Source organism: Perca fluviatilis, chromosome 17 (genome assembly GCF_010015445.1).
Source record: "Perca fluviatilis chromosome 17, GENO_Pfluv_1.0, whole genome shotgun sequence".
NCBI lineage: Eukaryota > Metazoa > Chordata > Actinopteri > Perciformes > Percidae > Perca > Perca fluviatilis.
Genome location: NC_053128.1, coordinates 3,292,267 through 3,306,470, shown reverse-complemented (window position 1 = coordinate 3,306,470; position 14,204 = coordinate 3,292,267). Strand labels below are relative to the sequence as shown.

Genomic DNA, 14,204 nt, shown 5'->3' with positions numbered 1-14,204 from the left:
ATCTATAAATAAGCCTGATCATCCAAAATCCCTTGTCTTCACTTGCAACTCCGTTGCTGACAGGGGACGCGCAAGTGCTTGTGCTCAACTTCTATTTTCTGGAGAAAGTGGATTTAATTTCGGAGGATCCTATGAAAAACGCACCAGTGTTTTTCATAACTGCAGTGAGAAGGAAACAACGTTTTTCTTCTCAAAGTCGACCAAACTTTCCCCCCCCTCGCTGCCTTTTTTTGGAGGGAAGTTTCTCAGTGGTTGCTGACGGGCACCCGAGACCCGTTTTGTTTCATCTCTGTGGGAACCCATGGACAGGAATAAACGGACTGAACACACCGTAAGAAGGCTTTCGTCTGGGCAGAGATAAGTAGTGTGTTTATTAATGAGCAAAGGGTTCGCTACCACTTGTTGCCATTAATGTGATCTGATTTAATCATGTACTGATCCATATGTGATTATTAATCTGTTCTGTGAATGTATAAATTGATCATTATACTCGTTGATTTATGTCGTGTTAAGTAGCTGGGTTAAAACCGTAATTGCTATCTGCTCACTCCTTTCAGGAGTTTTAATTACTGTCTGCGATAGAATCGCGAAAATCAGCTGTGAGCTACTGGAGTGGGTATAATGACGTTTTCCTCAGCAAAACCAGAAGTCTCAGTCTGTCCTAACTAAACGTTAGCCCAGACCTGAGTAGCTGAGGGGAACTGGGTCATTATCGATAACTGAGATCATAGTGCCTCTTTTCTTTACTCTTCTCCTCTTTCTTCTTACTAACACACACACACACACACACACACACACACACACACACACACACGACACCACGACACGACACCGACACCGACGACTACGGCAGCCGCGCAATTACCAAGCTAACGCTGTAGCTTCACACGTGGGATCTCCCTACGTTCGTACAGAGCTAAAACAGGAACTAGCTACCAGATCGGCTAAGCGTTCTCGTTGCCTAGCAACCCCCCGGCTTCTTCAGCCCTCTCCGCGCACGCAGCACCACTACTGCCCTCTTGAGGCTAAATAGTTTTGTGCAGCTCACAGGAGTAGCCATCTTTGGAGTTGTTTTGGTGTTTAGAACTACACTCCGACACCGCCCCCTCCTTTGTCACTCACTCTCTCTCACACACACTCACACACACACGACACATGCTGCTTTGTTTTTGCTTTGTTTTTGGTTGTGATATTATAAAAAGGTATATGAGTTTATTATTGAAGGATTATTGTTTAGCTACTGATAATTGTGAAGTTAATAAATCTTATTATACTTAATTAGCAGTTGCTTGTGATTATTTGTGTACTTGTTGTAATAATTGCTGGTCGATCAGGTCCGTTGCTTGGATTCACCCCTTCCTTTAGTTCCTTTTGAAAGGATTTACACAGAAATGAGACTGATCCACAGTTTGATTATTGGTCCCTGACTAGCAGGGTGGTGCCCCGTTTTGATTGTTTGTCGATTTGATAAAGTTATTAATAACCATATTCATAACTTTATTAATATTGATAAAACATCTTTGATAATTTGCCAATGATCAAATCTGTACCCTAAGGGAATCCTACAGTTGCTGAAAGGACAACGAAATCAGGTATGGATGCACTCTTGACAGCTGCGCAGATTATGGCTAAATTGTTTTATTGTAAATTGTTTACTTTGTAACAGTTGTGTAACTGCTATAAATCATCGTATGCTTTGTATGTGGGCTTAAGTAAATCATTAGAGGCTAAGCTTTCAATTGGTGTGTCGCATGGCTGTATATTTTGAATATTTAATGCTTTAAAGTTATAAAAACGCGAATGAGTGGAAGTTTTATCGAGGTTACAGCGACGCAGTGTCCCGTCAACGGGGCAGTGATCCGAGAGGTTGATCCATATATAAGGCGCTCCGGATTATAAGGCGCACTGTCGTTTTTTGAGAAAATTAAAGGCTTTTAAGTGCGCCTTATAGTGCGGAAAATACGGTACATGGTAACATAGGCATTTTAGGCCTTTATTTGTATAGGACAGCTGGAGACATGAAAGGAGAGCGAGAGGGGGGAACGACATGCAGCAAAGGGCCGCAGGTCGGAGTGGAACCCGCGGCCGCTGCATCGAGGAGTAAACCTCTATATATATGGGCACGCGCTCTACCAGGTGAGCTACCCAGGCGCCCAGGGCTATCTTATCTTATCTTAAAAACCTAGAAGTTATAGCTTTTTAAAAGAGTCTGTCTCTGGGTGCCCGGGTAGCTCAGTTGGTAGAGCGCACACCCATGTGTAGAGGTCAGTTCCTCCAGAAAAATGCGATTATGCAATTGCATAATTCAAATGGGGGCCGCATTTTTTCAAATACGCCGCACTTTCGCCGCATAAATTGCTGATTTCCGCGCAAAATATGCAGGGCCTGCATGATTTCATAATCTCCGCATTTTCGTTGCAAAAAAGTCATACATATATCTTAGTAGAAAGTTGAAAAATGTTGCGTTTACTTCACAGAAGAGCAGCCATTTTCCCATTGTCATGGGAACGTTATGAAGTGACGTAATTACGCGACGTGAATATCATCGAAAAGCAGGGTGTTGGGGGAAGCACTTTTTTTTCTCTTTTTCATCAAACCACAGTTTTTGCAAGTTCCCGAAATTTCATCCCATAAATTTGCATAAATATCCCGCATATTCCATTGCATTTTTTAAGAAAACGTGCCGCATAATCAAGGATTTCTGCCCGTAATGCAGAAATGCCCAAAAAATTATCTTTACAAAAAAAAGAAGAAAAAAAGAAAAGAGTAGGTCTCTAAAACAACGGTTAAACAAATTCTTCAGACAAATGATCCGTCCGTGTTTCCATCAGTCGTACCCTGAAGCCTTTCTCCTTGTCGGCTTTGATCTCGGTGTCCAGGTGCTTCATGGTGCTGGTGAAGCCGCGGTACATCAGGTACTCTCTCACGTGTTCGTCTGTCCTCTCGACTGCCGAGCCCATGGTGACCTCTGACCCTGCCAAGGTACAACATAATACAGTCTTTTGTAAAGTGTACAAGCGTTGGTCTGAGTCATGTGTAATCCTTCAGTTAAAACTGTTCTGACCATATAAATGTCTGTGACGTTGACAACATTTACATAGACTTAGACTTCTCTTTATTGATCCTTTTGGGATGACTCCCGCAAGGAAATTAGATTTCCAGCAGCAGATTTTAGCAGCTTACAAAACACTCTTTAAATAAAGAGGTATAAAAAAAATAAAGTATAGAAAAAAATACAGTATAAGAATAACAATACACTTTTAGATAACAATAAACAATATTCCGTTTTTTTGCACTTATCCTGAAAAAGACGATATTCCGACTAAGCTGTTAAATTGGCTAATGGAAGTGAATATTCCACTAATATTCCCATTCACATGCAGCTGGGCAAAATACGATTTTAAGTTTACTAGCGGTGGTGGACTTGTTGGACCGCTTTAGTGTGTAACTTTTTGATATTAATGAACATCCGTTACATTCAAGCCATTACAAAATGAGTTGCTACAAAGCTAATTCAGACTATCAGCTCCGCACAACTCTCTCTGGATTTCTCAGTATGGCTATGATCAGAAGATTGTGGCGTCCGGCGACTTCCAGCGCAGAAACTTGAGTAGATAATGTTAAAGGGGTGATAGAATGATTATATAGGGTATTTCACACTGTTCCTTATGGTCTCCTAATGGGGTTTGTAATATTGGTTGGGCTGAAAATGGCCTGGTTGATATTTTATTGGCCCTTATGCATCCCTGTGTTTTGGCCCCATTTGTAACAAGAGCTTTTCTTCCAAATATGGTATGGTCATGAATATTTAGATGAGCTGCGGGCTGCTTGGTTGAGCCTTATCCCCATACACACACGTAGAGACGCGCGCTGATTGGTTGAGTGAATCGCCATACACACACATTAGAGACGCGCGCTGATTGGTTGAGCGAATCCCCATACACACACACATTAGAGACGCGACAGAATCTCATATTTCAGACACTGCAATGTTTCATTACCAAATTCACTTCTGAGACTTTTTTATGCGAGAAATCAACTATATAAAGCTCAAATATGGGCCGTTTTACGAAAACCGATGGCTAATTGCAAATTTGGTAAGACGTGTCGGACTTTAGGAGCTCCACACAGTCTGACGAGAAAGCGGCAGCCTGCTGGGCTCCATACCCAGCGCAAAGTCACCCTTTGTGGATACTGCACTACCGGGGCTCCGCGGCCAGCTGCCGGCATAACTCTAATATATTTACGGTTTGAATTTCGTCACGCCACTTATATAACATCTACCCCAATGTCTTATAAAGCTAACCGTTGTGTCCGATTAGATTTTAAGGCATTTTTATGAACGCAAGGCGTCTTGTTGTTGAGCAGTTAGCTAGCATATATGTCCCATTCAAAACAATGGGAAACGGTTGCAGCTAGCTAGCTACACTTTCGGCATAACTATAGTATATTTACAGTTTGAATTTCGTCACGGCATGTATATTACAGGTTCCCCAAGGTCTTACAAAGCTTAGCCAACACTTGTCCGATTTCGGATTTCAATTGAATGCATTTTTGTGAATGTCAAAGGTCTCGTTAGGAGGAGGCTAGCTAGCTCTCATTGATGGACTCCAGCTCAACGCGGCTCTATCAATGAGACTCGCGGACAAGAGGCGTTTATTTCCCAGATTGTTTGTTTAAATACCTCAACACACATACCCATTATAAGATTAACTGGAACCTGCGGGCTGCGGTAAGAGATTGCGGGGCGTAACAAGCTCGCTGACCGCGCTCTCAGTCACACACCGGCCGGCCGGCAGCAGGAAGAGGGGAGGGAGAACAGCGAGCTGCAGGCCCTGGAGCTCTGCCAGGGCAGCGGCGTGTAGTAGTCCAGTCACCCAGAAAAGGGTGAGTTTGCGCGGGTATTGAGCACCGGGCCGCCGGCCGAGCTCAATCGAGCTCACAGCAGGCCGGGGTCTGTGACGGAGGACAGGCAGGGCGGCGATGTAGCAACCCAGGCAGCACCGGCCGCTGAACTCCGACACACAGTCAGACAAAATTTGCAATTAGCCATCCATTTTCGTAAAGCGGCCCATATTTGAGCTTTACATAGTTGATTTCTCGCATAAAAAAGTTTCAGAAGTGAATTTTGTAATGGAATAGCAGAGATCTGCGCAACCTAGATTCAGAAGACTACCTGATCTCAGGTCAGTTGTGTAGCCTATGTAAATGTTGGGGCGTGACCGTTCTCTTAATACACCCATGGGCGTGACAAAGGTACTGGTCCTGAAATGCTTACGTAAGCATCTAGCTTTGTTGAGATTCGCCCGTTTAAAGCGGCAGTTTCAAAATATGAGATTGTCATAGTAAAGGGGTGTCAATGGGATTTTGAGCTTCTATGTATGTCCTATTTACCCACCGAACTGTCGTTATTCAACTATGACAAGGTAAAATCGGTTTTGCATTGTATCACCCCTTTAATTCTCCGTGTCCTCCTTTGCTACTAGCAACTGCATGGAGGAGGGGGGGGGCTTGTATCATGTGGACGCGCCGACAGTTTTGTTGTCATTACTTTGAATTCCTCATGGGGGCGACAGAAACTATGCACTATAGCTTTAATCTGGAAAATGTTATATTGGGAAAGAGGCTTTTATTCAGAATATCCAACCAGAATATGCGGTTTACATGACCTGAATCAAATTTGGATTACGGTCATATTCGGAATAATAGTGTAATATTGGTGTGCATGTAAACTTAGTCACTGTTGTATTGTTTCTTTATCTTTGGTAACATAACATATTGGTTAGAAGGTTTTGTTTTAATTTTTAAAACACGTCACAGGGCTCTAGAGTGCGACCAATTTGGTCGCAAATGCGACCAAAATTTGTAAGGGTGTGACTAAGATTTTTCCTAGGACGCACCGGTGCACCTAACGTCCTCGCATCCGCTGCCTCTCCACTAACGAAGCGATGTCGTTTATATGGATATGGTTTAATGTTGCGTTACATGACCCATTCCTTCTGTAAAGCCGTGCCTGTGTTTGGATCTCTCCTCCGCGCAGCCCCGCCCCATTCACTCACACACCGGCCGGCTCACCTGCAACATGAGAGACGTAGCGCCGCCGGTCCACATGCTGACATTCGTCTACAGTTTTAATTGTTATTAACACAGCTGTATATTAAGTATGAGAGGGAAACCTGTATTGGTACCAGTGTTTCCACTGGAAACTCTCTGTTATTGCGGCCGCCACGGCGAAAAACACATTAGAAGTTATTAAATGCAACTAACTTCAGTTCGTTGAGAGACGGAGCCTGCTGGATCATAGTTCATAAAAATGCAGCGCAGTGACGATACAGACATTTCATAGCCGACACAAGACTGGTGTAACGCCGCTAATGAGTCAGCCGTCACTCTCTGAGTAGCCTAGCATACGCTTCAGTCCATCGCACTCCCCCTGTCTTTCGGTCGTTTTTTTATGATTTCGGCCTTTATTTTGATAGGAAAGCTGAAGACATGAAAGGGGAGAGGGGGGGGAAGGGGGATGACATGTAGGAAAGGGCCGCAGGTCGGAGTCAAACCTCTATATTTACCAACTGAGCTATCTGGGCGTCCTCTTTCTTTTTTAATCAGTCTGTTATTGTTGTTGAAAACAAGTGAAGGAGCTTTCTCAGATATATATATATATATATTTTTTTTTTTTTATTTTTTTTTTTTTTTATATATATCCTAGGCTATTTATTTTAGATAACTTTCATTAACATGTGTTGCAGCTGTATATTTTTAAACTGGTAAAGGAAACCCTGTCTTTGCATTTTATTTTAATCACAATATGTTTTAATAAAATTCAATTTCAATTCAATTCAATTTTTTTATTTAATTTATAGTATCAAATCATAACAAGAGTTATCTCGAGACACTTTACAGATAGAGTAGGTCTAGACCACACTCTATAATTTACAAAGCTCCAAGAATTCCAGCAATTACAGTAATTCCCTCAAGAGCAAGCAGTGCGACAGTGGCGAGGAAAAACTCCCTCTTGGGAAGAAACCTGGGACAGACCCAGGCTCTTGGTAGGCCTTGAGCCTGAGCTTGTGAAAAGTGGCTTTGACTTAAAACTGAACATTTAGCCCACTTTGTAAAAAAAATACAGAGCTATATATCGTGTATCGCCATTCAGTGTTAACGTTAGTGTTGAAAAATGTGGGTGCACCTAAATTTTGCACTGGTGCACCTAAATAAAAAAGGTTAGGCGCACCAGTGCAACCAAGGCAAAAAGTTAGTCTGGAGCCCTGCGTCAAGTAATCTTTTCTGCAATCGATTCCTTAAAGTCCATGTTTTCTTTAAAAGAGTCAAAATCAGATAGACAGTGCAGTACGAATATTTCAACATGTTTCCAAGTCAAAGCTCATTTATATCGCTTATTTGGAGTATATCCTGAATTCAAGCTTCATTTTTTTCCATATTGTAATGCAATGAGAATGTCTTACTCATTCTTGTTTCAAAACATGAATGGAAAGTAAGCATTTCTGTATTGGCAGATTTCACTTGTTTTAGGAAATGTAGGCTTTTGGGATGTTATCAATAGAAATGACTTAATATGATGGGAGATTCCATCATTTATTGGTCATGTGGAAAAAAAATCAAAATGTTTTGGGAGAATATATGTAGAAAAAGTAGTAATTAAGGTATGCTCTAATTCAACTTTTTCTATCCTGATATTAATTAATATCTATCAACATAGGGAATCTGCAGATATCTCAGGTTTAAGGCTTCATTTTCTTTTGACAAGGCAGGGTGCAGCAGTAGCCTACTATAAAAAACACTGTTTTTAAACAGTGAATCCTAAAATACATCATCTATCAACATCTATCTATGTATCAACATCTATCCATCTATATGCTTCTGAAGGGGTATAACACTGGTATGGCAATACCAGGTACAGTATGATATACATCGACTTTTAACTAGGCTATATGTGTTAAACGCGTAACGTAAGCATCAAATAAAATGCTGTCTGTCTGAATGTAACGCTTTCTGTAGTGAGAAACGTTAGTTTTGATTCCTTCCGCTCTGCATTTGCTTAAAAACCTCAAAGCCAAACTCTATTCAAAAATATCATAAAACTGGACAGTATAAATAAGGAAACGCTCGCATTTACTCCCCCCCCCACCCCCCTTATAGAAAACACCAAACATTGGTAACGTCGCGAAATGTGATAAATTCAAGACATCGGTGTCCCAGAAGCTCCAGTTAACGTTGGCTCCTATTTTCCACAACGACGTGCAACGTTAACGTCCCCATCATAACCAACGATTTCGTCATACTTTTTTTGTATTCTGACGAATTTGTAAAATACTTGAAAGGTTACAAGTAGGCCGAAGCAACATGTGGATCTCGTTTATACAAGAAAGGCCGAAGAGTAGTGTCTGAATGTTTACATACCTCGGTGAATAATCGAGATTATCTTCAACTGGGCCAATTTGTACTGGAGCTCGGGCTCGTGGTGCAAGACAACAGCGCGTGCCGCCGTGAAACAAAACCTTCAACCCGCGAGAACGGAGTCAACTTAATTTCGGTCCAGTGTGCTGTCTGTCATATTCTGAATGTAATAAGATGTACACACAACAACGAAGAGAAACCTCTTCCTGTTGTGTTTGGCCCCCCTGGGACAGTCATGTGACGAATTCATGACATGTGACGCAGGCAACTTCTTTTGGGGTTTGTTGGCGGTTCGCAAACAACGACTTGGTGCATTACCGCCCCAACTGGTATGGAGTGTGGACAAATATCTATTAGCCTATGTACAACATTCACACAAAAAATTAAGAAATAATGATAAATAAAAATAAAGATACTGAAATTGTACTTGATCATTTCTTGAGTTCTTTTAGAACTAGATTTAGACCACACTGGCTGCTTTTATCTTTGTGAAGTTTTGAATTGACTTAGTCTCGCATTGCCAGACCTTCCTTCACAGCGCTGCGGAGGAGGGTCTGGCTAGTCCACACAGCATTCCGGGATGCAAAATTACGAATCCCACTATGGCCACGCCAAGACCCGCCCTACGAAGCAGCTCGATTGGTTGGGGTTAGGCATTTGACCTTGAGTGGTTAAGGTTAGGGTTAGGGGATTGGTCAGGGGATAGGACCTGTACATGTAAGCATGGACGCCTGGCCAATAGTAGTGTGTGAATGCTATTGAAGGGCGGGTCTTGGCGTGGCCATAGTGGGAAAAGAAATATCACTTCCAGGATGGGAGAAAAACGTGCTCTGGTTCATTGGCATTTCTTTAAACCAATCGAACCACGATTGTCACGGGCGGCGCTAGATTTACGTTCCACTTCCAGGATTGTTTTATATATATATATATATACTGTATATTTATTTATTTATTTTCTTTTTCCGAATCCCAATGCATTCGGTTAAAAATAGATATAAATGTGTAAAGATTACAACTGTATGAGATAACAAATTATTGCTGATGCAATTTTTAAATGGCCAAATGTACTTTCACTTCAGACATCACTACTGCATTTTTTTTTTATCTATTTACTTAGTTTAGTGATGTGGGATTTCTTTATACAAATCAAATATTTTTTTATTTAATTTGTGTTAAAGGCAAAACACAATTTCAGTTGCACTTTTGATAAGAGGGTGTGTTTTTGTTTGTGTAAATAAATAAATAAATATATTTCAGTCATTTGTCTGTAGCTCATTGTGTTGATAAAAATCTTGAGAACATCGTATCGTGAACTTAAAATCATGAATTGTATAGAATCGTTAGTTGAGTGTTACTTCCCTAATCAAAGCACCTTTGCTTTGATGGAGCCAACGGTATCTACTCAGACAGACTCAAACCTTGTGTTGTCTTCCCATCGACTTTTTGTTTTTTCAGGGTCAAAATTTTAAATGAAACCTTTTTTTTCAACCTGTTGTTGTTCTTTATCGACACTTGTCACTTTTCCCGATGTTTTTGTCGATTTTTTTTCCAGGTTTTATTGTCACTATGTCATTTTTTTCAACGATTTTTTGAAGCTATTTTCAACATTTTTGTCACTTTTTTAACGTTCTTTTGTCATCTTTTTTTTTCAAATGGGATAAAATAAAATAGCACACTAATTCAATAAAAGTAGAGAACTGATTTATTTTAACTGTGACAAGTAATAGTATGGAACCATCAACTTTAGTTTCTTTGACAATTGGTTGAAAGAAACCCAAATTTCTGATATGGAAACTTTTTTAAAATGGGTAAAATTTGAGCCGATGACAACAGGAGGGTTAAGTAAGTTGTCTTCTCAGCTTTTGTTTATTCTGTTGTTTCCTGTACACTTGTTTAAAACCCTGGCCAGAAACTCATTCTGCTCAGACAGAATCTTACACCTTCTTGTAAACTTGTGTCTCCACATGAATAAAAGTCATCTGAACCAGCCAAAGAGTTGGACCTGAGAGAACTTTTTCTTCCACACAAGCCAGTGTTTTTTTTCCCCCTATCCCAGAATAGATAAGCGGTGTAGCCGGACCTTTCTCCAGCACTGACACGGCGCTGTGATGAAAGGTCTGGCAATGTGAGACTATCCACACACAGACTGTTTTGGCACAAACTATATATTTTTTTTTACATAGTTTATGTTACTGTAATCAAATCATGAGTTAATAAAAAGCCTATTGCTTAAATTTTGTCTCTAATGATCCATTTTTGAGTTATTAAAAATCTTGTATTAAATGCACATTTCTTTAATCACAACCCCTTTCCTTTTATCTGAGCCTCAGCAACATCTCTGTTAGCAGGTCTCCTGTTATTGCACCCAAATACATGTACACTCACACAAATACACAGAAACAACACCACTGTCTGTAAACAATACAAATAAGGATAAATACATCTGCAGTAAATCTCCATCTAAAAGTCGATCTGTTCATCCTGGGCTCTTTTGACTTTCCAACAAGCACAGTTCATAACTGAGACGGACTGAAGATGTTTTATTAGAGAGACAGAGAGCGTGGAAACATACAGGTGCAACATTGAATACAGCAGAGACATCAGAGACAGACGGAACCTCAGTCCTTCAGAGACAGACGGAATCTCAGTTCGTCAGAGACTGTTGGGGAAAATCCTCTGCGTGCCCCTAAAAAGGGTACCAAAACCTGTTTCCAATTATTTTCACGCGTATATTCTTTTTTTTGGTTTTACACCGATCCTACACAAGAATCAATGAGACGATACTACTATTTCGGACGAGTAAGTTTAAATTAGTCAAGCATGAGAGTTACAGACACAGATCTGTGGGATCACAAAGCAGAGACTAAGTTTCCCTAGCAACAGACAAATAGTCAGAGCTGGTCCGCAAATCTCTTCCGTTGAGTGAGCCCCGTTCTATCCTTTCCCTAAACTCTTATACCCCCTAGCTCTGGGGTGTTGTCTTCTTGTCCAGCACCGGGACTGTTAATCTGTTAATCTCTTATGGAGATTTTGGTCTATTTATTTCTGTATCACACCTATAACTTCTAACATATAATAATCTACAAGACCGACCGAACCTCAGTCCATCGAAAGAACCCAGCGGTGGTTTCTACCCGGCCAGGATGTGTTTGACGAACTCGGTGTAGTTGATGAGACCGTTGACGTCCTCCTGTCCCACCATCAGCCGGTCGACCTCATTCTCCGTCATCTTCTCTCCCAGCGTGGCCAGGACGTGGCGGAGCTCAGCCCCCATCACCGTGCCGTTGCCCTCCTTGTCGAACACCCTCAGACCCTCCACGAAGTCCTCAAAGGTGCCCTGCTCTTTGGAGCGCGCCACGTGCTGGAGCATTGGCAGGAAGGTGTCAAAGTCCAGCAGCTTGACATTCATCTCCTCCGCCTTTGGCCTCCCCAGCAGCTTCAGCACCTCGTCATTGGTGGGGTTGTGGCCGAGCGCTCGCATGACGTCGCCGCACTGGGCGAAAGTGATCTTCATCTCACCGGCGGGCGTCTCGTCGAACAGCGTGAAGGCGTCCCGGAACTCTTCGATCTGGTCGGGGGTGAACTCCACCACGATGCTTTTCAGGTCCACCTCGGGAGGCTTGGATTCAGGCTCCGCAGGTTTGGGGGGCGGAGGAGGCTCTTCCTTCTTCGCCTCCACCTTCTTCACCTCCGTCTTCTTGGGTTCCACTTTCTTCGGTGCCATGCTGCGTGCAGAGAGGACGGACGGAGATGGAGGCGTTTTATAACATCCAGAGGCGGGGGGAGCGAGGCAGGACAGAATGACTGAAAGAGAGAGAGAGAGAGAGAGAGAGAGAGAGAGAGAGCGAGAGAAGAGCCGACCAAAGATGGAACAAAACTGGAATAGAAGCACTTAAAGAGAAGATAAGAGACAATAAATAAAAAGCTTCCAGACGGAAATGAACCAGTCTGAACCTGTTAAGGCTCCGGCTCAAAGGTCCGAGTCAGACCTGCAGGAACCAGCAGAAACAACTTTCTTCAGTCTAGGTTACACATTTTAACTGAATTTCCAGGAAATGGTCAAAAGAAAACATGAATGAATTTGTGGCTATTAGGAGTTTTACATCCGGCCTGTTACAATGACAACAATCTATCAATCACAACGTGCTGTCTCTGTCTTTATGTCTGCCTCAATTCATTTCAAAGGTAAGGAGTTTTATGAACATTGAAACAGACATTTACATTGCCAAAGGTGTAAAATTAAAAAAGTAAATATCTACTAGAATCAAGTGTAAACAGAGCTGCGTAACATTGTTACATTGTAATTAAATATATAAATGAAAATGAATAAAGTTTTACTTAAAAATAAAAACAGAAGAATTGTGAATTATCTCTTGAAAAATAATGAATACACCTCTTTGAAATTAAAATATTAAATTTCTTGATTTGCAATTTCAAAAGCTGAATTTGAATATGTTTTTTCTCAGTGGTCACAAATTCAGGATTCTGCTTCAGAATAAAAAACAAAAATACAATTGGCCAAATTCCAGACATCCTTGAAAATTTTATTTTTGAATCTGAATATGTGACCATTGAAAAAATACATTAATTATTCATTTAAATTAGGCTTTTAAAATTGCAAATAAAAAAAGAGGTGACCTCTAAATTACTGAATTTAGAATGATGGTTTTCAAAATAAAATATTGACTATTCAGTGGCTGTTAAAATTCAAATACTGATGTCTCTCATTTGCTTCCATAGCCATTGCAGTTAAAAATAGTCTGATAGGTCTGTCTCTCCCTACAGTCTATTTGAGTCTCTGTATCTCCTGAGGTGTTGTCAGATATGGAAACTATCTGCGGTTCGTTAACATTCCCTGCTGTGATAAGGGCGGTTCTTACCCATAATGCTCTGTGTGCCCTTCAGTCTTAAATACCAGTGATGACAGAGTCCAGACCTGAACAGGGTTTCACTTTAAGTTAGAATAAAAAACAGTCTGACCAGCAGATCAAACTCAAACTCAAAAAAATATTTGGCTGAACTGATTTTTTTATTAGAGCATCTTTTTAAAACGTAACAGGCTCAAAGCCTGGATTTAAGAAATACACCTAGAATAGTATCATAGCATAATACCCAAAGATGATTTTCCTAGCTTTAATTTTGATTGTAGCTTATATTTAGTTGTGCACACCGTCATTGTTATATATGGTAGTGCACACTGCATATTATTCAGAGCTGAAGATCACCCCCACATACAGCTGCACAGAGACTGAACACAACTGGCATAGGCCAAGAACCATGGTAACAAATTTTTCTAATACAGTACTTTGATCATAGAAATAGAATGGCAATAAAACCTTTTGTTACACGATCACGGAAGGCTTGTATCATGTGGACGCGCCGTCAGTTTTGTTGTAAATTACTTCAAATTCCTCATGGGGGCGACAGAAACTACGCACTAAAGCTTTAACCTTTAAAGTGCTCATATTATGCTTTTTGTCTTTTTCCCTTTCCTTTATTGTGTTATATATCATTTTTGTGCATGTAATAGGTTTACAATGTGAAAAAGCCCAAAGTCCACCCCAAAGGGACTTACCAAACTGCTCCAAACCGCTCAATTGTAGTCCAGCCTTTACTTCAGAGACAGATGTGGTCACTTTGTAACACACGTTATAATGCTCGCCTAGCGGCTAGCATGGCACGCCCTCATATTCTGCTTCTGACTGGCTAGTAGTCCTTACCTAGGTACTGTCAGGGCACGCCCTCATACTCTGCTTCTGACTGGCTAGTAGTCCTTACCTAGCTAC

At 41.2% G+C, this 14,204-nt stretch overlaps 2 protein-coding genes across 2 annotated transcripts in view; both read right to left on the bottom strand.

The window, feature by feature from the left end:
* wdr91 (WD repeat domain 91) overlaps positions 1-8,669 on the bottom strand; it is a 34,370-nt gene extending 25,701 nt beyond the window's left edge. Inside the window, exons 1-2 of the mRNA XM_039780662.1 lie at positions 8,422-8,669; positions 2,838-2,974 (exon numbers count right to left, since the gene is read on the bottom strand). Coding sequence (XP_039636596.1) covers positions 2,838-2,960 — 123 coding nt within the window. The 5' untranslated portion in view covers positions 2,961-2,974; positions 8,422-8,669. The remainder of the gene's footprint in view (positions 1-2,837; positions 2,975-8,421) is intronic.
* Positions 8,670-10,938: 2,269 nt separating this feature from the next.
* LOC120545959 (myosin light chain 1, cardiac muscle-like) lies at positions 10,939-12,161 on the bottom strand. Its single transcript, XM_039780660.1, has one exon. The coding sequence runs from the start codon at positions 12,140-12,142 to the stop codon at positions 11,549-11,551; it is 594 nt and encodes a 197-aa protein (XP_039636594.1). The 5' UTR covers positions 12,143-12,161; the 3' UTR covers positions 10,939-11,548.
* Positions 12,162-14,204: the final 2,043 nt, after the last annotated feature.

Coding starts and splice junctions, on each gene's coding strand:
- LOC120545959 (XM_039780660.1), bottom strand. CDS start 12,142: ATGGCACCGAAGAAAGTGGAACCCAAGAAGACGGAGGTGAAGAAGGTG.